Genomic DNA, 22,317 nt, shown 5'->3' with positions numbered 1-22,317 from the left:
CCCTCCCTTCTAGAACAAAAAGGGGTGTGTCCCCTCGCTTGCTGTAACCAGGCAGGAAAGAACGTTGCGAACGTGCGCTCGCTCGCCATTGGACCAGCCCCGCTCTCGCCGCCAGCCAACCGGCGGCGGCGGAGCGAGGGAGCTGGAAGGGGTGAGCGCGGAGAAGGGGCGGGGCTTAACCCTGACCTGGGTATATAAAGGCCGGGACGGGGGTTGGAGCCGCAGTGCCAACGAGAGGGCAACGGAGGGCGGAAGGAACGGAGGGAGGGTAGGGTGGATCGACACGGCTCAGCTTCTTAGCTGCAAACTACCTCATAGGTGCCTTATTTATTTCCGCTGCTACCTCCACGGGCGCCTTGGAGCTGGTAAGCCTCTTTCTGCCCTGCTTGGAAGAGTTTTGGAGCTTGAGGTTTGGCAAAGTAAACCTCTTAGTGAGCATCTAGTTCAGGCCTGGGCGAAGTTGGGCCCTCCAGGTGTTTTGGACTCCCAACTCTCACCATTCCTAACAGCGGCTAGGGGGAAAAGGAAGGGGCCTGAGGCTGTTAGGAATGGTGGGAGTTGGAGTCCAGAACACCTGGAGGGCCCAACTTTGCTCAGGCCTGATTTGGACTATAGGATCAATGCATTTTTGACACCATGGAATCCTGGGAGTTGTAGTTTCCCAAGCTCTCACTGAACTACAACTCCCAGGATTCCATCGCAGTGACTGTGGTGTCAAGCTGCATTCATTCTACAGTATAGATGGACCCTTGCCCAAACCTGCCTTAACGTCTTCTATTATCATAATCTCAAGGCAAAATTCTCCCTGCTGATGCATATCTTGTCTTTTGACTCTTTTGCAGAGCCGATTCCAACAGGAACTGTCTGGAAAGAGAAGGGAAAAAAAGGGAGAAGCAGCCAGGATGCCTGTCTCGTGGGATGGCTTCTCCTCCTCCTCGCCGCTGGCTCCCATCCCAGAGCAGAGGGAGAACCCTCCGGCCTTCTGGGACCAAGGGGCATCCGGACGCCGCACCACCCGCCTAGAGAGCTCCGACTGCGAGTCCCTTGACAGCAGCTTGAGCTCGGAAGCAGGTAAATAAGGCCTCATACCAAAAGACAATACACACTGCCTTCCTGCACCAAATGTGGTTGGGACTGCAACTCCCATCACTTCCAATCAGGATTGTTGGAGGTCATGGTGTTTCTGTGTGTCGCTCAACACTATCTGGAGGATGCAAGCCTAATAATCTCCAGGTTATTAAGCATGCATGAGCAAACCTGTAGGTGTTTTGTTTTCAGAAAGCCCAGCCAGTTTACCGGCTGTTAGGAATTGTGGGAGTTGAAGTCCAAAACACCTACAGGGTTGGAATTTGCTCATGCCTACGATTAAAAGTGCAAATTTTGGAAAATTTGGTGCTCTGAATCATAATGTAGGACAGGCATGGGCAAACTTTCTAACTTGGGGGCCACATGGAGTGGGGTGAACAGGCTGGGAGGGAGGAGATTCTCCCTACCCCCCATCCCTTTCTTCCCCTTCTCTTTTGGAGGTAGAAGGTGAAGGAAAGACGGGAAATGTTTGGATCCCAAAGGTGGATGAGATAGATGGTGGATGGGAGAGAAAAGAGAATCTATTAAACCCTGTATTGTCTAGTCCTGATACAGAATCCTAGAGCTGAAAGAGATCCCTAAGGGCCATCCAGTCCAACCCCCTGCCATGCAGGAAGGCACAATCAAAGCACCCCCAATAGATGGCCTCTGCTGAAAAGCCTCCACCACACTCTGAGGCAGCCTATGCCACTCTCCAACAGCTCTTACGCTCAGGAAGTTCTTCCTAATCCTTTTCAGTTTAATCTCTTTCCCTGTCATTTGAAACCATTGCTCCTTTGTGCCCTGGTCTCTAGAGCAGCAGAAAGTGGGCTTCCCCCTCCTCCTGAGTGGGACACCCTTTTGAGAGTGCTCATGTTGCCTCTTTGCCTTCTCCTCCCAGCTAAACATCCCCAAGGAGGAAGGGTGGAAGTGAATGGAGGGAGGAAAGACAAAAGGGAAGAAAGGAAGACAGAGGAAAGGAGGAAGGAAAGAGAAGGATAGGATGGTGTGAGAGAGGAGGTCTTGAGAAATGAGACCAAAGGGCTGCATCAGGCCGCCAGGCCTGGGTTTGCCCATATCTGGCATAGGAGGAGATCCTAAGGGCCATCCAGTGCAACCCCATTCTGTGTGTAAAAACACACAGTCGAAGCACTCCTGGCAGACAGCTATCTAGCCTCTACTTGGCAACCCCACAGTGGCAGTACAGCTCTCCCTGTCAGGAAATTCTCCCGAATGTTTAGGTAGAATCTCTTGTCATGTCCCTCTGTCTCCCATTGCTTCACTTACAAAGAGATGCAATTCTCTGCATGTTCTCTTGTGAGTGCATTTGTTACAGATCAGGCCATTATTTGCTGCTTTGTTGAAATGAGGTTGTGGTGGGGGAAGCAACACAATATTAGAGTATTATTTATTATCATGTTTATTTATACCCAGCTTTATCTCTCCCAAAGGGGATTCAAAGCAGCTTAACATAAAAGCATTAGCACACAATTTAAAATATAGAAATATATAAACATTAAACAATCATTGAATATAAACAGTATTTTTAAAAACAGTTAAAATTCACAGTTTTTCCTCTCCAGAATAGATCTGGAGAGGGACAACAAAGCCAATGTATTTCTCTTTGTGGGCAGCACTCCACTTCGTAGAGTCTTGAGGAGGATGAGACCTGGAAAGAGAAATAGTTCCCTCGGCTTTGGAAGCCATCTGGCTCCAGGAGGGGGCGTGTGACCAGGCTTGGCTGCTTCACCAGACTCACAGCTCCCATGTCTTTTCTCTCCCTTTCCGCTTACAGATGCTCAAGAATATCAGGATGAAGTGTCCTTGCCTGACTTTGACTTGCTCAATGACCCCGAGGATGAACTCCTCTGTGCCAATCTCATGAAGCTCATCCAAGTCAGTCTGAACAAAGCCAAGATCAATGCCAACCGCGCTTCCCGGCTCCTAATGCCCAGCCAGCTGGTCGCCCAGGTGGGCAAGGAGCTGCTCCATTTGGCTTACCGGGAGCCCTGTGGCTTGCGGGGGGCCCTCATCGACCTGTGTGTGGAGCAAGGGAAGGGCTGCCATAGCGTGGGGCAGATTGCAGTGGACCCTAGCTTAGTGCCTACCTTCCAGTTGACGCTGGTTCTCAGACTGGATTCCCGCCTGTGGCCGAAAATCCAGGGACTCTTTAGCTCCGGTTCCGCTTTCTCTCCGGGCTTCAGCCAATCCCTGAAGCTCAGCACGGGCTTCAGGGTCATTAAAAAGAAGCTTTATAGCTCGGAACAGTTGCTCATAGAAGAGTGTTGAGATTCTCACCCTGTTTTTGTGTTGTTTTCCTGGTGGATTAACTGAGCGTTTCCTCTAAAGGTGGTGGTAGTAAAGGCCAGCACCAGGCAAAGCTGGAGAAGGCCTCTTTAACTTTAAAAGGGCTATGGAACATAAGCTGTTTTTTCAAGAGGTGGCTACTTACTCCCTGGAGCCATTGTAGGTTAGATTAGATGGAAGTTTGATTTGCAGAGGTAGTTGGCAAAGGTAGTCCAAAGAGGAGGCTGGGGATGAGGTGTGAAAAACAACAAAAAAGCACTCTGCTTCTTAGCTAATGCTGACAGAAAACAAACCCCATATTTGAATAGGCCTGGATGCAGTGGGCTAGCTTTAAAAAAGAATCCTCATCTGATTGTGGGGCAACTTTCTCTTTACTTGATTTAGCAGTATTTTTTTCTCTTATTTCTCCTGACATAGCAGCAGGGCTGCCACTAAGGGTAGATGAAGGTATCCCTTTCTTTGTTTGTTCTTGTTCAGATTTTTTTTTTAAAAAAAGGAAAAACAGTAGTTAGTGATCAATGGATGTCTGGTGAAAGTTGAGGTGTGTGAACTGTGGTTTGTAAAAGTGTTAAGGTCTAAGGGGACCAAGAATGTGTAACCTCATTTTTTAAAAAGATAGATGTGAAGAAGCTCTGTTACTGACACTTCTGGGCAGCTAAAAAATGACTTCTGGCTGGAAAGGGGAGGGGGGGCAGTTTAATCCACCAAGCACGGCTACTACATAACTCCGTTTGTTTGAATGATACCAGTTTTTGGAGGCAGCAGGGCACTTGGTGGATTGTGCCCTGTGGGGATCCTGGTGTTGTATGTCCCAAAAAGGAGGGTGTGAGGGGATGCTGGGGAGCGGGTGGGGGGCAGGATCCCTCACGGTTGACCTGTGTAGTGCTTCCATTGGTTACCATTCACATGGAATACACTTGATGTTCAAGTTTGTGAAGACTTCCTATGCAACTTGGGTTTTTTACTTTTCTAATAAAAATGTTTCTAATAACATGGCGTTTGTACTTGTCGTTTTGTCTTTTCATTGACATGCAAGTTAAATGTGGGAAGAGATTACTCAAAAGTCCTACCCTGATACCATCAGTACATAGCAGAGGACTGTGGGTGGTTGTATAGGGCAAATCCTTACCACTGACATGGACAGTACAATAACTTCAAAGATAAAATCACCTCCCCACCCCTTTATATCTAGGGTCTCCAAATTGCCTATCTGCTCCACTGGGGAACAGTTATGTCGTACATACTCTACAATTTAATGTTCCTGTTTTCTGATCTCAGATGAGGTCAAGCAAGTGGCCACAGTCAGCCCCATAACTTTTCCTTCATAAATTGTTCAATCCTCTGCTCTTTGGTGTGACATAGTGCCCAAAATAGAAGTAATGCAAGATTTATGGTCACCCTTGCAATGAAAAGGGTTTAGGTAAGCCCATGATTATCAATTGATATCTAGCAGACAAATGCTTATGTAAGTGCCAATTATGAGAAAGAAAACTGTTCTATAGGTTTTCATGCATATAGATTACACTATGCTTTTTGTTCCTGGGTTATGAATGGCATTTCCTAATTGGTTCTATCATAAAAACATGGAAAAAGTTTTTGTAGGACATCTTGCCGCACGTTTTGCTATAGTTTTTCAATGAATATCTGAAGAGAGTCTCAATCAATTCAACATAGTTTGTAGCAGCTGGAGTATTAACAACTTTCAAAATAAGTACTGCACAATTAAACCGGAAATAACACTTTCAAATCAGGAACACAATTTTTTCAAATTTTGTTACATAGTGTTATCAAGTTAGGCTACTTAGGTAAACGTAAAGGTTCTCCCCTGACATTAAGTCTAGTGTCGGACTCTGGGTTGGTGCTTATCTCCATTTCTAAACCGAAGAGCTGGTGTTGTCCATAGATGCCTCCAAGGTCACGACTGCATGGAGTGTCATTACCTTCCTGCCAAAGCGGTACCTATTGATTACTTATATCTAAATGTTTTCGAACTGCTAGGTTGGCAGGAGCTGGGGCTAAAAGCGGGAGCTCACCCCGCTCCTTGGATTTGAACCACCAACCTTTCGGTCAGCAAGTTCAGAAGCTCAGTGGTTTAACCAGTAGCGCCACCGGGGATCGCAGTAGCTACTTTGCCATGATGTTTTTCCTAAGATCCTATTGTCTCTTGATCCCATAAACACTCTGAAAGCCATCATTTGATGTAGTATATACAGTAAATTGCTAGCAAAAGTAAAATTCAAATAAAAACCTGTTTGAAAGATAATTAAGGCACATAAATAGTCCCCTTAATTGGCAGAGGCTTGCCACTAAAAAACAACAAAAATGAGCCAGACTAGTCTCTTAGTAGGAAAACTTGGGACTGTCTACTAAGGAAACTCTGAAAACTTAAATCATACACTGTAGTTAAAGAATTTTAAGCCACAAGCTCACATGAACACTCTTTCCTGACTATTGAGATCCTTGGCTCTATATCCAGGCTGCATTTCCTTTTCAGGCAGTTATTCTAAGACAAAGGTAGCTCACCTTGTCAGATTAAGAAACTATAACCTGAGAAAACAGATGCCAGAGTCAGAAGTAAAGCCAGTGACTTCCTTAATGTAAGAATTACAAAGGGAAGGTAATAGCACAATCCCATCTAGAGTTTTAAGGGCATCCGTTTCTGTAGATGTACAGGCTTCACTGGGCATTGCTATACTTTTGCAATACCACATTTAATGGCTACATTTTTTCGAGTTACTTGTTAAGTGGTTGCAATGTAACCTGGATTGTCATTTTGCCTGACAATGTTGGAAAAATAACTTGTTTCGCAAGACAAGACACAATGTATATGGATCAATGCACAAGCTTAAGAGCCTATTGTGCAAGGTACAATGGCTGGACGAAATATGTTTACACGCTCCTCTGAGTACTTTAATGCACAACCATAGGCACCAATGTGTCCCCTCCTCCCTAAAATCACCTTTATGTGTAATGCAATGTATGCTTAGGACCAAGATGAGGAGTCTTTTGGCAGTGAGTTCCACAGTTTGACTAGGAGAAGTATTTTCTTTTAACCATCTTGTATTTCCCACCATTCAGCTTCAGTTGATGTCCATGGCTTCTAGTACTGAGAAGAGAGAGAGAGAATCTCCCTATCTTCTTGCTCCAACTTGTGTACCTCTTTATGATGTTTTCACTTACTCACCCTTTTAAAACGCTAGAGAAAGCAATGTTAGAATCTTTCTGTTTAGGCTGGATCTACATTGCATTATAGAATATGTTCAGTGTAAATCCATATATTGTGATGCAGTTCAAACTGCACTATATGGCTCTACACTGACCATATAATGCAGTTCAAGCTACATTATATGACAGTGTAGATCCAGCCTCAATCCCTTGATAATTTTCCAATAGTCTTTTCTGGGTCCTTTCGCACTAAAGAATGATAGTGCCATGATTCCTCCAGCTGCTATGGCAAGATCCTAAGGTACCTTGATATGTATTTAGAATTCCCAGCCAGAGAGCTGTAGTGTCTTGTGTGTCTCTGTTATGTACTTTCCAGTCACTCCTTGAATAATGGTTATCACAGATTGATGATGATAAAGGGAATCTCTTATGTGAGCCCGTGATCCAAAGTCACCTGCAGAACAATAACATGCTACTCAGGTTTGCAGAACAAAAATACAGGAACTTTACTTATTCCAAGAGATCAAAAGTGGTGGCCCTCCATCTATGGAACACCCTCTCAAATGAAAAAAGACAGGTTCCCTCCCTCCTGTCTTTTCGAAAAAGAACGAAAACGTGGTTATGGGACCAGGCCTTCGAACAAGAGTAGCAGTAGAAATGAGATACGATAATTATACGACTCACTGATTGCCCCCACTTGGACTTGAAATGTGCCTGAATGTATATTTATATGTATAACTATGTAGGTTTTTTAATGTAAGCTCCCAATTTTAATTTAAGTTTTTAATTTAAATGGATTTTTAAACATGATATAAATTGTTTTGATGTATATGTTCATGTTGTAAGCCGCCCTGAGTCCCCTGAGGGGTGAGAAGGGCGAGGTAGAAATGATGCAATAAATAAATAAAAGAAAAACAGTAGTATTTACGAGGGTCAACGATGCACAGCTGCGGGAAGGGGTGACCGGCTGGTTGAGTATGCAAGCGGCAGAATTTTGTGGGGAAGGAGTTACCAAGCTCATTCATCGCTATGATAAGTGCCTAGATTTGAATGGCGACTATGTTGAGAAGTGGTATTTGGGTGTGGCTTTCAACTGCATATGGTAAATGTTTTCTCCTATACTTTGTTCATTTTTAATTCCAAAATGTAATCTACTTTCTAGATAACCCTCGTACAATGGTCCCTCTGATCACCTACAGAAATCCACAGTCATAAACAGTCCTTTCTCAGTCCACAAATCTGCTTCAGAGAAGAATACAATCCTGGTTCTTCAACTTCTTTTCTCAGCAGCAAACAGGCTTCCATTCTGGAGGAAAAACAGACCATCTAGGATGAAATTGCCCCCACATGAAAGCCTTCACTTGGGTGGGGGGCAGAATGGTGTTTGTGGAAGAGACTGGAAGAGTTTGGGAACATGTTCATGGTGCTCACTATAACCTGCATGTCAGTGGAGGGGGGCCATTGATGTCTCCTGCTCAGTGGGAATTATAGCTGATTGTGGAGGTGGGAGGCTGTCTGGGTAAGTGGGCACCTCCTCTGCATACACACATACACATTTTTCACTTTTATCATGTGTATAGATAGATATGTGTATAGATAAGATATAGATACAAGTTACACTTAAAATGTACCTGATCTAACTTACATAGAAGTACATCTTAAGTAGAAACCTAAGAACCTATCTTGTTTGTAACTTGGGGACTGCCGGTATTCAACAAGTGGCACAGAAGTTCTACAAAAAAGTTTGTGGAAATACCCAACAAATCCCATGACTCACACAGAATGCATTCAGTTTTACAATGCTGACTATGGATGTTTGGCTTCAGCTTGATGTCAGCAAGTTGCAAGATGGGTAGCAGGTTTCAGTTTCTATTGCATGATGCAGAAACAGCATCTGGAGTCAGCGGGAGCTGCAATTTAACCAGGAACCAAGTATATTCCCACTTTGATGAAATATATTGGAGGAAGGCCTGAACACACACACACACACACTCTCTCTTGCCTTGATCTTTGTGAATCAGGAATGGAAAACTTCAGTGATTCCAGGGAAATTTCTTTTCTTCAGTATGCCAAACAAGGTGTCTGGAAGACCCCTTCAAAGTTGCAAAATCATTACGTCCAGCTTGTTAAGTTGTAAATAATGCACGGAATCGTACAATGTTTCAATCAATAATTGAATAAGCTACCATTTAACATATTTGTAACAATATAACAATCACTTAAAAAGCAATGAAACATGCAGCGAATTCACCCTGCATGACCTTTCTGTATTAATCACTTAGGGTGCATCTACACTGCAGAATTAATGCAGATTGACACTTTTATTGCCATGGCTTAATATTATGGATCCATGGGCGTTGTCATTTTACAAGGTCTTTAGCCTTCTCTGCCAACAAGTCTTGGTCCCTCACTAAATAACAACGTCCAGGATCCTATAGCACTGAATCATGGCAGTTAAAGTGTTGTCAAACTGCATTAATTTTACAGTGTAGATGCACCCCGAGTCATCAAATGTTTGATCAAATGGGGGGGGGGGATTAATGCAGAATGAAATATGATGAACCTGAGTTCTGAATGTATTGTGCAAAAAAAAATTGAGCGGATTCTTATGAGAAATTGCTTTGAACTTGACAGGTTTGGCCTTGTCAGGAGGTATTTTGAGTTTGCTGGATTAAGTGGTGGATTAGGCAAGAGGAAGACTGAATACTAGTATTGCTACCTCTCCCAGTTGCCTTTCAAACAAAAAGTTAGGTTGGCTGGATCAGGAGCTAACATCCCTTCTGGCTTCGTGGTGGTGGGTAAGAGGAAGAGAAGAGCAAGTGCCTGGCACTGGTTGAATTCAGCAGAGGATCTGGATGAATATCTCACTGTTCAAGGGCACAAGCTATAATGTGGTACTGTTCAGAACTGGGAGAATGTAATTTCCTCCTTGTTTACTAGGGGCATGCAAATCTTTGTTTATACACACACACACACACACTCACACAGATATTAAGAAACATGAGGGGGGGCATTCATGCAAAAACTTAAGAATCAAAACTCACCCAATCCTTTTTTGTTTGAATTCGCTAATGCTCGGAAGTCAGTTTCCATTTTCAGTGCAAGTGAGGCAAAGCCAAAAAGGCTGCCATTCCTCTTTAAATTAAGGAGATAGTCTGCTTCCCATCATGAGGAAAGGAAAGCAGTAGGGCAGGATGAGCTGAAGGAGCTGGGAAAAAAACAAAGAGAGCACAGAATTCTGGGAAATGTAGTATGGGAAGGTGAGGAGCTCTACAGCAGAGAATTCAAAAAGCTCTGCCCTAAACTACATTTCCCAGAATTCTGGTCAGCATCAGAAAGCCCCAATGAGGAAAAGGGAGAGCTATTTTCCCTCTGTAGCAACAGCCAGCCAGCCACACAGTTTACAATTCTGCAAAGAAGACTGAGTGATACTTCAATATTAGTAAGTAAATCTGTGCTGGGTAAGTAAAATCAGTAAGTAAATCAGATAGCTGTTGTGGCTTTTTGTCAAAACTTTTTTTCCTAACAATCAGTAGATGTATGAATGTGTTGTTGAAAGCTTTCATGGCCAGAATCACTGTGTTGCTGTGAATTTTCTGAGCTGTATGGCCATGTTCCAGAAGCATTCTCTCCTGACATTTCGCCCACATCTATGGCAGGTATCTTTGCTATGATTGGTCATTGCGTCCTTATGTATGAATATTTCTTAAACATGGGGGGGATTATCTCCTGTTATCTTGTGTCATTTCATAGAAAATTCAACGAAATAGCTCTTGTAGTTTTCTTTTAAAATGTTGTTTGTAAAAACATAAAATTCCCCAAAAATCTGTGGATGAGTGAAACATTCTGAAACTTGATAGGAAAACAGTGGTAAATGTGTTCTATAATTGTTGCAGGTTTCATGCCAATAGCAATAACAATGAGGGAGAAAGCAGCTCCTGAAGTTTCCCTATTGGCACAATTACTTAACGAAAAGTAACAAAAATAGTTAATTCATTATAGTTATGTTGGGAATCTATGAGGGGTTAGACTAAAAGAATAGCAGAGTGCTAGAAGCACACTTCATAATCAGCAGAAGCTTACATGTGGTGAGCTGGGAGAAGCTTCTGTTGCATAGGGTGGCATAGGATTGCAGAGCCAAAAATATAAGTTCAAAAGTATCTATTGAAGTAAAAGAAATACGTTCTGGATAGGTAAGTTCTTGGAGCTGACTAACTTTCTAAATCTCCCATTCTAAGGAAGGCAATAAGTAAAGATATCAATAATGTGCATGCAGCTACATCTTGACTGGAGAATGGCAAGATGTATCCTCACAGGAGGCTGACTATGTGGTCAAAGCCTAGGCCCCATCTTAATACCAATAGGGAGGAAGTTATCTTATACCTCAAAGAGATCATATTGCTACATCAATCAAATGGGGGAGGGGATAGTAGCAAACAGGAAGAGAGGAGTAAAAACAGAAAGCCCCTTCTAGGAAGGCATGCAAGGGAATAGCAAAAGGAATCCCTCATTCAAATCCCGTTTTCCTCTTCTAGCTACTCGTTGGGGACTGGAGGCATGTGGAGTCCAGGATGACACCCAACAAGTTACACTATGCCCCCTGTCCAGTTTCATAAACACTTTAGAAATTATTTTACCCCCACGCCCTAATTTTTTAATGACAACTGAAACATTTTTTTCATTGATCACACAGGCCTATTCTTTATTCATCATGGGTGATCACTCGTCGCCAAGTATGCTTGTCTTCCAGAAGAAGACTCTTGACGATGGATCTGTAAATGACTGTGAAGACCTATTCTAGATCCACATGGTTTTCACGCCAAGGACACCGATTTCCAGATGGAAGACAGTCAATTAGGAGGTTCTTCCCCCACTCTTTAATTGGAAGGGGATCTTTGTTATGGCTGGTCATTTGAATTCTTATCTATTGGCCAAGGCTGATTCCCTCCACCTTTGGAATGCATTAGGTGTATTAAATGCCAATTTTATGCACCATTGTGAACATTTGTCCCATTTAGAGAAGTCCTGGAAAAAAAAAAACAATTTTCCCCGTTCCCCCCACATTTTTCCCATTTCCCTCCCAATTTTTGGGTTTTTTCCCCAATTTTTTTACTGCCTCCTCCCCCCCCCCCCAGCCTTTCCACCTCTAGTCCCACCACCACTCATCCTATATTTTTGGGTGGACTGCAAAGCATTTTTTAAGAGTGGAATGATTGTGTGTTAATTGAAATGCAGATTTGTGGATTTATTGTGGAAAGATAAAAAAATGTTTCAAAATAGGAGGCCTGCAAAAGATTGTTTCAGAGATGGTGGGGTTGAAAATTACACTGATATCAGAAACTCTGCCAGCTTTGGCAGCAAATTAAATAAAACTGGTTCATCCTAAGCATGATTCTCAGCAGTACACAATACGACAAGTGTCTTCCAGTTCCAGCAGTAGCTCAGCCATTCAAACAGTGTCTGTCTGTGCAGATTCTTGAGGAAATCTCTGAAATGAGATCATGGAGCATCACAAGCATCTGTTTGAAAATGACTCTGATGATATCATGGGGTATGGGATGACCCTTCTTCCAGAAGTAATTTTACAAGTAACACAGTTAACTTGTAAGCTTTTTTAAAAAGGGGGGTGAGAGCTAATAGTGACTCAAAACTTTTACATTTCAGAAGTAACACAAAAAATGGAAATGATTCCACTCTTCCATTAGGTTGGTGTAAAATATAACACGGCGCTGTTAGGGACCTTTTGAGTGATTTCTTCTCAAGTTTCATGCTATTTTGCATTCCAAATAAATAAATATTTAAAAAGTAGTATTTGTAGTAATTATTTGTCTTTAGGGATATATCTTTACTGTAGAATTAATAGTTTGCCATCATCTTCCTCTGAGGCTGAGAGAGCATTACTTACTATAGGGTCACCAATGCAGTGTTTTCTGATGTTGGGGAACAACAGTTATAATGGTTCAATATGCCAGGGACTGACACTACATTTGTGCCCACAGGTTATAATAGTTTATTTTGTCCATAGATATTCATCAGGGCCTGACAGTCAATGGTTTAGAGGCCAGCCCCAATCCAGGGACCACCACTTTGAGTAGCACTGGCCTAGTGGTCTTCTAGAGATTCAAATCCTAGTCTCCAAAAGTTTTAGTCTAATACTCATACAGTATGCTATGCTTTCATTGTAGAAAATGCCATGAGGAACATTGCAAATAAGATACAGTAGAGTCTCACTTATCCAACATAAATGGGCTGGCAGAACACTGAATAAGCAAAAATGTTGGATAATAAGGAGGGATTAAGGAAAAGCCTAATAAACATCAAATTACGTTATGATTTTACAAATTAAACACCAAAACATCATGTTTTACAACAAATTGATAGAAAAAGCAGTTCAACACACTGTAACATTATGTAGTAATTACTTTACAGTATTTACAAATCTAGCACCGAAACATTGTAATGCATTGAAAACATTGACTACAAATGCATTGACTACTAAAAGGCAGTCTGGGTTGGATAATACAGAATGTTGGATAAATGAAGGTTAGATAAGCGAAACTCTACTGTATTGTGTTAGTTGTTTTTTTTTTTTTTTAAAAAAGCATAAAGCAACTATTAACCGAATAGCTTTGGTTTGCTTCTAATAAGTAACACATCACCTTTTAGATATACCTTTCAACATTCTGACCTTTGCATGTACAATTAGTCTAATTCTATTGCTCATTTGGCAAAGGAGGGAATTATATGTTCACATTGTGAATTAGTTAAACACCCATATCTAAATCTGACAGTTTGACGGCATGTGATGCAAATAGTTCAAAGGCAACCAAGACACTTTAGGCATTTTTTTAAAAACCACCCAAACTAAGAAGCCACCAAAGAGATTTTTAAAATGCAGATTCTTCTCTCTGAATTCAGTCAGGTTACTTTGTGCTTATATTCTGAATCTTATCCTTTGTGAAAACGATGCCACAAGAACGAGTCATTATGTAAACCTACAATTACAAGTTTAAGAAAGGCTTTTAGCAAAATGTAATGAAGCTGTTTCCAAATTAAAATTCAGAAAGATTTGCCAGGTAAGGGATGAAAAAAAAAACACCTCTCTTATCTTCAGATCTCAGCATATGAACACCTAGGTGATTTATCCACATAACTCTAAAACAGTGGTTCTCAATCAGGTGTTTTGGCCTACAACTCCCAGAATTCCCAGCCAGTTTACCAGCTGTTAGGATTCCTAGGAGTTGAAGGCCAAAACACCCAACAACTCACAGGTTGAGAACCACTGATTTAAAAGTTTTAGGTTTCTTCATCCTTTCTTTTCATATTCTAAAAGGATGATGCACCATTACCTGCAATTATGAGATCGCATGGTCTGTGGAAAAGATCAGAAATACACTATAGTGCCATATGGTAATAGATCCCTACCTTTCAGAAACCAATGGTGTGCAGCCAATAACCAAATCCCAGATATGTGGAGAACAAGCCTACAAGCTTGTTTCTTTGTTCACAATGTGATCTAGTCAGCAGAAAGAAGAGTGGTGGTAATATGGCTAGTCATCCTAGTAATGTCACTGGTGGAATTTAATGTAGGGATAAAGCTGGTGTTAGGGCTGTTATTTCCTAACCTGATAAAGTGTTGTTTGATGGCCCCATTAGAAACCTAGAGTGCATATACACTGTTGAATTACTACATTTTGATTCCATTTTGGCTCAATGCTATGGAGTCCTGAGATTTGAAGTTAGGCACCAAGACTCTATGGTAGATAAGTCTAAAGACCTTGTAATACTACAACTCCCATTATAATGTATCATTGAGCCACAGCAGTTAAAGTAGTGTTGAACTGGTTTGATTCTACAATATAGATGTATCCCTTGCAACCTCCCTCCCAGCAGGTTACTAGCTGGGGAGATAGCAATGACCTGGGACTGTTTACAGACAATGGCTATGTCTTTATGTGATATATGATGTTATTTTATGTGATGTGTTTAATAATGTTTAATGTTTTATTAGGGAAGGGTCAACTCTGATGTTTTACACTGTTTTTTTATTGAGGGGATTGAATTGTTGCCAACACTGTGAACCATCCTGAGTCCCCTTCGGGATTGAAAAGGGTGGTATATAAACACTGATGATGGTGATGATGATGATAATAATAATAATAATAATAATAATAATAATAATAATAATAATTGGTGCCATGCCAAAAGATCTCAGCCGGCATTTGGAAACAATAGACATTGACAAAATTACGATCTGCCAACTGCAAAAGACCACCCTACTGGGATCTGCACGCATCATCCGAAAATACATCACAGTCCTAGACACTTGGGAAGTGTTTGACTTGTGATTTTTTTTATACGAAATCCAGCATATCTATTTTGTTTGCTGTGTCATAAAATAATAATAATAATAATAATAATAATAATAATAATAATAATAATAATAATAATTGTGCGGTTTTCTGGCATTGTGTATTTCTGCCGCTTCTGTGACTGTTCATTTGGGTTTTGATGATTCCGTAGCCCACTTGTCGATGGATGTCCAGAATCAGCAGCATCCACCGCGGTCCTTTTTATCCTGGGCGACGACCGAGCCAGTATAGACTTCGTTTGGGTTTGATTCTCCATAATGCTAATGGGTTAGGTGCTCTTAGTTCTGCTCCTCAGCTGAGGCCTCTCTGGCTTGGTTGGACCTGCCGGTAGTTACACTACCGCCAGCACAGCCCTCAGTCATCATTGGAGCAGGTAAGCCCCCCCACCACGTCAAGCTGATGACCCAAAATGCAGACTGTGCAAGGAAACCGATGAAACCATTGATCATATCCTCAGCTGCTGTAAGAAAATTGCACAGACAGACTACAAACAGAGGCACAACTATGTGGCCCAAATGATTCATTGGAACTTATGCCTCAAGTACCACCTGCCAGCAGCAAAGAACTGGTGGGATCACAAACCTGCAAAAGTATTGGAAAATGAGCACGCAAAGATACTGTGGGACTTCCGAATCCAGACTGACAAAGTTCTGGAACACAACACACCAGACATCACACTTGTGGAAAAGAACAAGGTTTGGATCATTGATGTTGCCATCCCAGGTGACAGCCGCATTGACGAAAAACAACAGGAAAAACTCAGCCGCTATCAGGACCTCAAGATTGAACTGCAAAGACTCTGGCAGAAACCAGTGCAGGTGGTCCCGGTGGTGATGGGCACACTGGGTGCCGTGCCGAAAGATCTCAGCCGGCATTTGGAAACAATAGGCATTGACAAAATTACGATCTGCCAACTGCAAAAGGCCACCCTGCTGGGATCTGCACGCATCATCCGAAAATACATCACACAGTCCTAGACACTTGGGAAGTGTTCGACTTGTGATTTTGTGAAACGAAACCCAGCATATCTATCTTGTTTGCTGTGTCATACAACGTCGTTGTGTCAATAATAATAATAATAAGAAGAAGAAGAAGAAGAAGAAGAAGAAGAAGAGATAGTACTGCATGGGGTATCATAGCCTGTAGTGAAAAGCTGTATGGCAGCTCTCACAGCATTTGGCAGGGCACTGTTCTGAAGGAAATGTGTAATAAAAGATGTCTCATAGTCAATCATTGGAAACTGCTCATAGATACTGGGTGCTGATACCAGGGAAAGGTTAATTCACATTTAAAAAAACTGCATTTATATTAGTCATGCTCAATATCTCTTGATCAAGTATATAAATGTTCAAAATCTTAATTATAGCATGAAGTACAGTCTATACTTAAGCACAGTCAATCCTCTCCCTGGATTGCGATTCAGTGCAAAGAGTGAAAACGAGCGATGAGCCCTGGTTACAGGCAGCAACTTACAAATGATTCTTAGTTAAGAACAGGGGTGAGACAACAGGAAGTGAGAGAAATCTACCCCTAAGAAGAGACATTCATTCCTGAAAGAGTTATCATGGGGGAAAGGTATCTCCACTGAAGCTTTATCACCAATCCTTGTTTCCACAACAACAAAATGTTTCAAAATCGATTTATCACAGGGACAGAAAGTGAGGTGAAGTCTTCTGAAAAGGGGCACAGACAGCCAAACAAACACCACAGGGGTGTTCACCCTTCCTTATGCTATCCAAAGCTAATATATATATTACACACACACACACACACACACACACACACATATTGGGCTGGAGTTACACTTAAAATATATACCTGTTCCAACTATCATACAAATTCAGCTTAAGAGCAAACTTACAGAACCTATCTTGTTCATAACTTGGGGACTGTCTGTACTACACTGGGTTATAACTAATAAGGATGTTAAAAACACTGATGACCATGAAGCTCAGCTTTCTGCTCTGTCCATTCCTTGAGTCATCTGGAGTCTCAGAAATGTCAAGGCATCTTATGCCAAGTTTCGCAGAAAGGAAGAAACTGTTCTGTAGAATTCTAAGAATGGAACCTTTGGAATGGGACAAGAGGGAGGGAAGCAGAGAAGATGTTAATTGGTTGCTTGAGTAAGCAAGTAGAGACAACAAAGTACAAGGAAATCCATCACATGGTCCCAACAGAGCAATAGGAGCCTGCGCAAAGTAATTTTAAACCAATTGAGAAGTAAGCAGGTCCAGGTAGTACCAGCCAAATATTCAATCTCTATGTCACATACCAGCTGTTGCTTTTAGACAGTTGAAAATACCTAACCACAGGGTCTTTTTGGAGAAGCTTTCTAACTTTAGGAAGCCTTATCCAAATCAGTTTGAGCAATGAAGTTGTTCAGGAAATGTTCCCGGAAATGTTTGAGAGACATTCTAAATTTACTCAGGTTTTTGGTCAGACTTCTTCATCATTGACCTTCATGGGCTGAACGTATTCCCAGCTTAGAATATACCCAACACTTGACATTTTATTTTGTAGTATGATATATCTAGTAGATCAACATTTCTCTTTTTAACCCCACCCACCATTTCCCAATGGGAATCAAAAGAAGTTAGACTTGATCAGTGGTTCTCAACCTGTGGGTCCCCAGGTGTTTTGGCCTACAACTCTCAGAAATCCCAGCTAGTAGATCAATAGGTACTGCTCCAGCGGGAAGGTAACGGTGTTCCATGCAGTCATGCCGGTCACATGACCTTGGAGGTGTCTATGGACAAGGCCAGCTCTTCGGCTTAGAAATGGAGAAGAGCACCAACCCCCAGAGTCGGACATGACTAGACTTAATGTCAGGGGAAAACCTTTATCTTTTACTCTGGTAAAACTGGTGCTAAGAAGAATGGAAGGACAATAGTTCAGCTAGTCTCTCTACCTCAATTTTCCTAAGATGCACCCTGGCTGCTGCTGCTACAGATGATCGCCCTCTCTCTCTCTCAGTCTCTAGCCTCCCTCACTTTACACACACACACACACACACACACTGTATAGGTATGCTGTTTTTCCCTTAGCTCTATGTTGTTAGAGGGTGTCAGAGGGACTACAGACCATGTGATCCTGATTTTAGAATGTTCAGATTGAGACTCCATTTTAGAATGCAGTTGAATCAGAAGTCAATTGGAATCAGTTAAGTCAGTTGAGGTTTGAGTCAGTTTGTGTTAGAAGTCAGTAACGTAAGTAGTTGTCAGTTATAACAGGAGTATAGTCAGTATGCTGCAGTGAGATGTTCAGTTAATGAATGAGTCAGTTTGCATCTGAAGTATAGTACAGTATAGTACAGCTTGATATATAATTAAGTTAAAATGAAATCAGTAAACAATGTACCTGTCTGCTAAATACCTGAAGTTTGTAAGTAAATCAACTATGTTAAGTTTTAACAAAGATTACTTATTTTTGGTGTCTTGACAGCATGATTTAAAAGTAGATTTGGGGGGGGGGGCAACTGGAATACCACTTCTGATTATCTGCTATATATTTTATGCATTGGCCTATCTTTGTTCCTAACAGTTCAGAGAGATAACCAGGTATCAGTCTAACAGCTGAGAAGCCTAATTGGCCTTGCATGATACTAGTGAATATTTGCCACTAAAGCAGTGGTTCCCAACCATTTTTTGACCAGGGCCCACTTTGACCAGGGACCACTCTCCAATATTAGTGCCAAAATGGTTATGAATCAGTTTTTGATCGACTTCAGATTCGGTTTGGTTATTTGGTGTGCTGATTCAGAAAATTGCATTGGATAGACCACATCAGCTTTAGTTTCTGATACAGAACATATGTTATCCAGTAATCGCCATCTGCCTGCCCACAGAAAATCATACTAATGATCTAGAGCTGATGTGGTCTATCCAATGCAATGGTCAACTCAACGGAAAGGAGCAGAAATAAAATTAATAAAATTAAATAAATAAAGAGGATGGAGGTTCACGGACCAGATTTTCGTTCTCGCAGCACACTGCTGGGTCGCAATCCATGGGTTGAGAACCACTGCACTAAAGAGAAGGTTGACTCAAGCAAGTTTTTCTTTTCAGGAAGATCATACTTTACAAAAGGCTATGATCTTTAACAAGGTCATGCCATTCCAAAAGGTTATGATTATTTCAAATAACGTGAATATCGATTAATCTCCTAAAGAGTCACACTTCCAAAAGCCTGTGGAGATATTTTCCTTGCCAATGTTAGATCAGACAACTAGCTCATTCTTTTTTAACTGGTACAGTAGGTGCCGCTTCTCTTCCATGAAGCAGGGCTACCCTAATGTATCACTGGCAGATAATATTTCTCTTCCAGGTTTGAACTGGATAAAAACTTCTTTCTAAGAAGTTGTGAGGGGGTGGCATCTGCAATAAGCTTTCTTGGAAAGGTGTTCAGGTCTAAGCAGGACTCATACCTCTCCTGGGATCCTCTTTTTTTAAAAAAAGTATTTCCCACCAAGTTAATTCCCTACAGTGTCTCAAAGCAAAGCTATTTCTTGGGCATTGTTGCATATTCAACATTCTGGGGAGTCCCAGGGTCACACTACTCTGGAGCTTCATCTAAACCTGGAATTTTACATTTTGGGGCTTCCAGAATGTTGGGAGTCTATGAGCGAATAGACTCAAAAAAGCCCCTCTCTTGGGGTGATTTCACCAAAATATAGCAGAGTGCTAGAAGCACACTTCATAACCAACAGAAACTTACGTCTGATGAGCTGGGATAAGCGTCTGTTGCTTAAGATGGCACAAAATTGCAGAGCCAAAATATAAGTTCAAAAGTATTTATTAAAGTAAAAGAAATACATTCTGGATAGAAAAGTTCTTGGAGCTAACTAACTTTCTAAATCTCATATTCAAAAGAAGGCAAAAGGTAAAGATATCAGAAAACTATGCATGCAGCTACATCTTGCCTGGAGAATGGCAAGATGCATCCTCACAGGAGGAGACAAAAGGCAGAAGAGAAGGAAAATGGAGGCCAACAATGTGCGTGGACTACACATTTTGATTTTTCATTACGTCACAAAATATATGCCTCAAACCATTACCTTGATATAATCTACTTCTTCCAATAAATTATTTTTATAATTAATCCTCCTGTGCTGGTACTGTTGCTTCCATACTCTATGTGTCCTGATCTAGTGGTATTATAATGCTGCAAAACTTGTTTTGCAATAGCTCCATCCATTTTCTTCTCTCCTTCTCCTTTCTCCTCCTCCCCTTCCTGGAACCTGCCCCTTCCTCACAGGATTGGAAACAAGGGCAGGTATTTTTAGAAAACTTTTTAAATGCCCTTCTTTAGAGGTGCCCAAATGTGAATAAAATTGTAGAGGGAAAAATACAACTCAAAGGCCAGCATAACCTTCTCTTTGCTCCTATCTTTCTTCTCATCTCTCCGCACAGGGATGTTGATGGGATTTTCATGCAGGAAATTTCTGATTAATTTTTTTCCAGGTTATTTTTCACTGGGTACATATCAAGCCACAAATAACTACAGCATTTACTTTTAAAGTTTTACTTCTTCACAGTTACAAAAGTGTGCATTCAGAGATTGGAATTTTTAAAACCAACCATTCTGGGAAGGCATCAGGACTTCCTATTTGTCTGGCAACTGCAGCCCTATGCGTCGGACTGTGCCACTTAATCATGTTAAAAACACAGCAAATCCCTTGCTGCCTTTATTAATATATGCTGATATCTGTCCTCCGAAATTTGGGAGGCTCCCAAAAAATGGATCGGGGCCTCCACCGAAAGCGGGGACACCAAAACAGATCAAGGTTTACCTGGATTGCACAAGCCTAGTTATTATGTCTTCTCCTTAAAATGTTTGCTGTGGGAGGAAACAGAAAATCATTTTTTTCCTGTGTTTTTTTGTTCAAGTGTTCTTTAAAAAAACATGTTTCCTCTTATTATACATTCCAAAGCAGTGGCTTTTACAGACTAGGCAGGTAATACTGGAAACGTGAAGGAAGGGATCATTTCTTCAGTTACTGATTGACCAGGTTGCCTTGAGAGGGTGACAATGAGGATTAACACACAAAGAGGGAGAAACGTACAGGCTTATTCAGTTGCCCTTAACAGCAGCATAACGGGAAGAATTCACAACCAGGAGATAAACCCAAAGGATCACCTGCTTAAATCTACACCTCTGCTGTAAAAAGCATAGTTACAGGAACTGCTTGAAAAGTTGGCAAGCTCCTACCTTTTATCACACTTTACTCCCTTGTGTACAACCGAAAAACAGATGCGATGGGAACCATGACAATTTCCCATCCTGTTTCATTGCCCAATTGTCAGCAATGGTTTTAACTTGGATCACTATCTCTTGTATCCTATGGGCTTTGATGCAGAACCATAGGACCCCATGGAAAGCAATGGTTTTAACCTGGAACACTGTCTCTTTTATATTATAGCAGCATTTCTCAGCCTGGGGGCCGAGACCCCTGGGGGGGGGTCACGAGGGGGTGTCAGAGGGTTCGCCAAAGACCATCAGAAAACACATATTTCTGATGGTCTTAAGAACCCCTTTGGCAGAGAAGGCTGTCTTTCTTTTCCTTTTTGGAAACAGACGATGAATCCTCCCACCAAAAGCCCAATTTGCCCAATTCTATCATTGGTGGGGTTCAAGAGGCTCTTTGATTGTAGGTGAACTATAAATCCTGGCAACTACAACTCCCAAATGACAAGTTCCATTTTCCCCAAACTCCACCAGTGTTCACATTTGGGCATATTGAGTATTCATGTCAAATTTGGTCCAGGTCCATCATTGTTTGAGTCCACAGTGCTCTCTGGATGTAGGTGAACTACAAGGTCAAAGCCCACCAAACCCTTCCAGTATTTTCTGTTGGTCATGGGAGTTATGTGTGACAAGTTTGGTTCCATTCCATCGTTGGTTGAATTCAGAATGCTCTTTGATTTTAGGTTAACTACAACCTCCAAATGGCAAAATCAACCTCCCTCCAACCCCACCAGTATTCAAATTTGGGTATATCGGGTATTTGTGCCAAATTTGGTCCAGTGAATGAAAATACATCCTGCATATCAGATATTTACATTACGATTCATAACAGTAGCAAAATTATAGTTATGAAATAGCAATGAAAATAATGTTATAGTTGGGTCACCACAACATAAGGAACTGTATTAAGGGGTCATGGCATTAGGAATGTTGGTATCAGTCTCCTTAATAATGTAAGGGGCTTTGGGCAGGGCAAGGGATCTCTTGGTTTTTGGATATTGTTATTTCTCCTGATTAAAAAAAATATAATACTAACCTTTTGATGAATGTAGGTCTCTCTAACCTTTCCCCTGCAACAGATTTATTTTTACATGGGTTTTTATGGATTTTAAATTTGAATATATACCTACAAATTGCCTGACCTAACATAAGATGAATTCCTTTA

General features: G+C 41.5%; 1 protein-coding gene across 1 annotated transcript; it reads left to right on the top strand.

The window, feature by feature from the left end:
* Positions 1 to 205: 205 nt before the first annotated feature.
* Positions 206 to 4,365, top strand: ddit4 (DNA damage inducible transcript 4). Its single transcript, XM_003218550.3, has 3 exons — positions 206 to 365; positions 843 to 1,071; positions 2,861 to 4,365. The coding sequence occupies exons 2-3, from the start codon at positions 903 to 905 to the stop codon at positions 3,352 to 3,354; spliced, it is 663 nt and encodes a 220-aa protein (XP_003218598.3). The 5' UTR covers positions 206 to 365; positions 843 to 902; the 3' UTR covers positions 3,355 to 4,365.
* The last annotated feature ends 17,952 nt before the right edge of the window (positions 4,366 to 22,317 follow it).

Source organism: Anolis carolinensis, chromosome 3 (genome assembly GCF_035594765.1).
Source record: "Anolis carolinensis isolate JA03-04 chromosome 3, rAnoCar3.1.pri, whole genome shotgun sequence".
NCBI classification, from domain to species: Eukaryota; Metazoa; Chordata; class Lepidosauria; order Squamata; family Dactyloidae; genus Anolis; species Anolis carolinensis.
The sequence above is the reverse complement of the archived record's forward strand: the minus strand, read 5'-3'. Positions and strand labels throughout refer to the sequence as shown.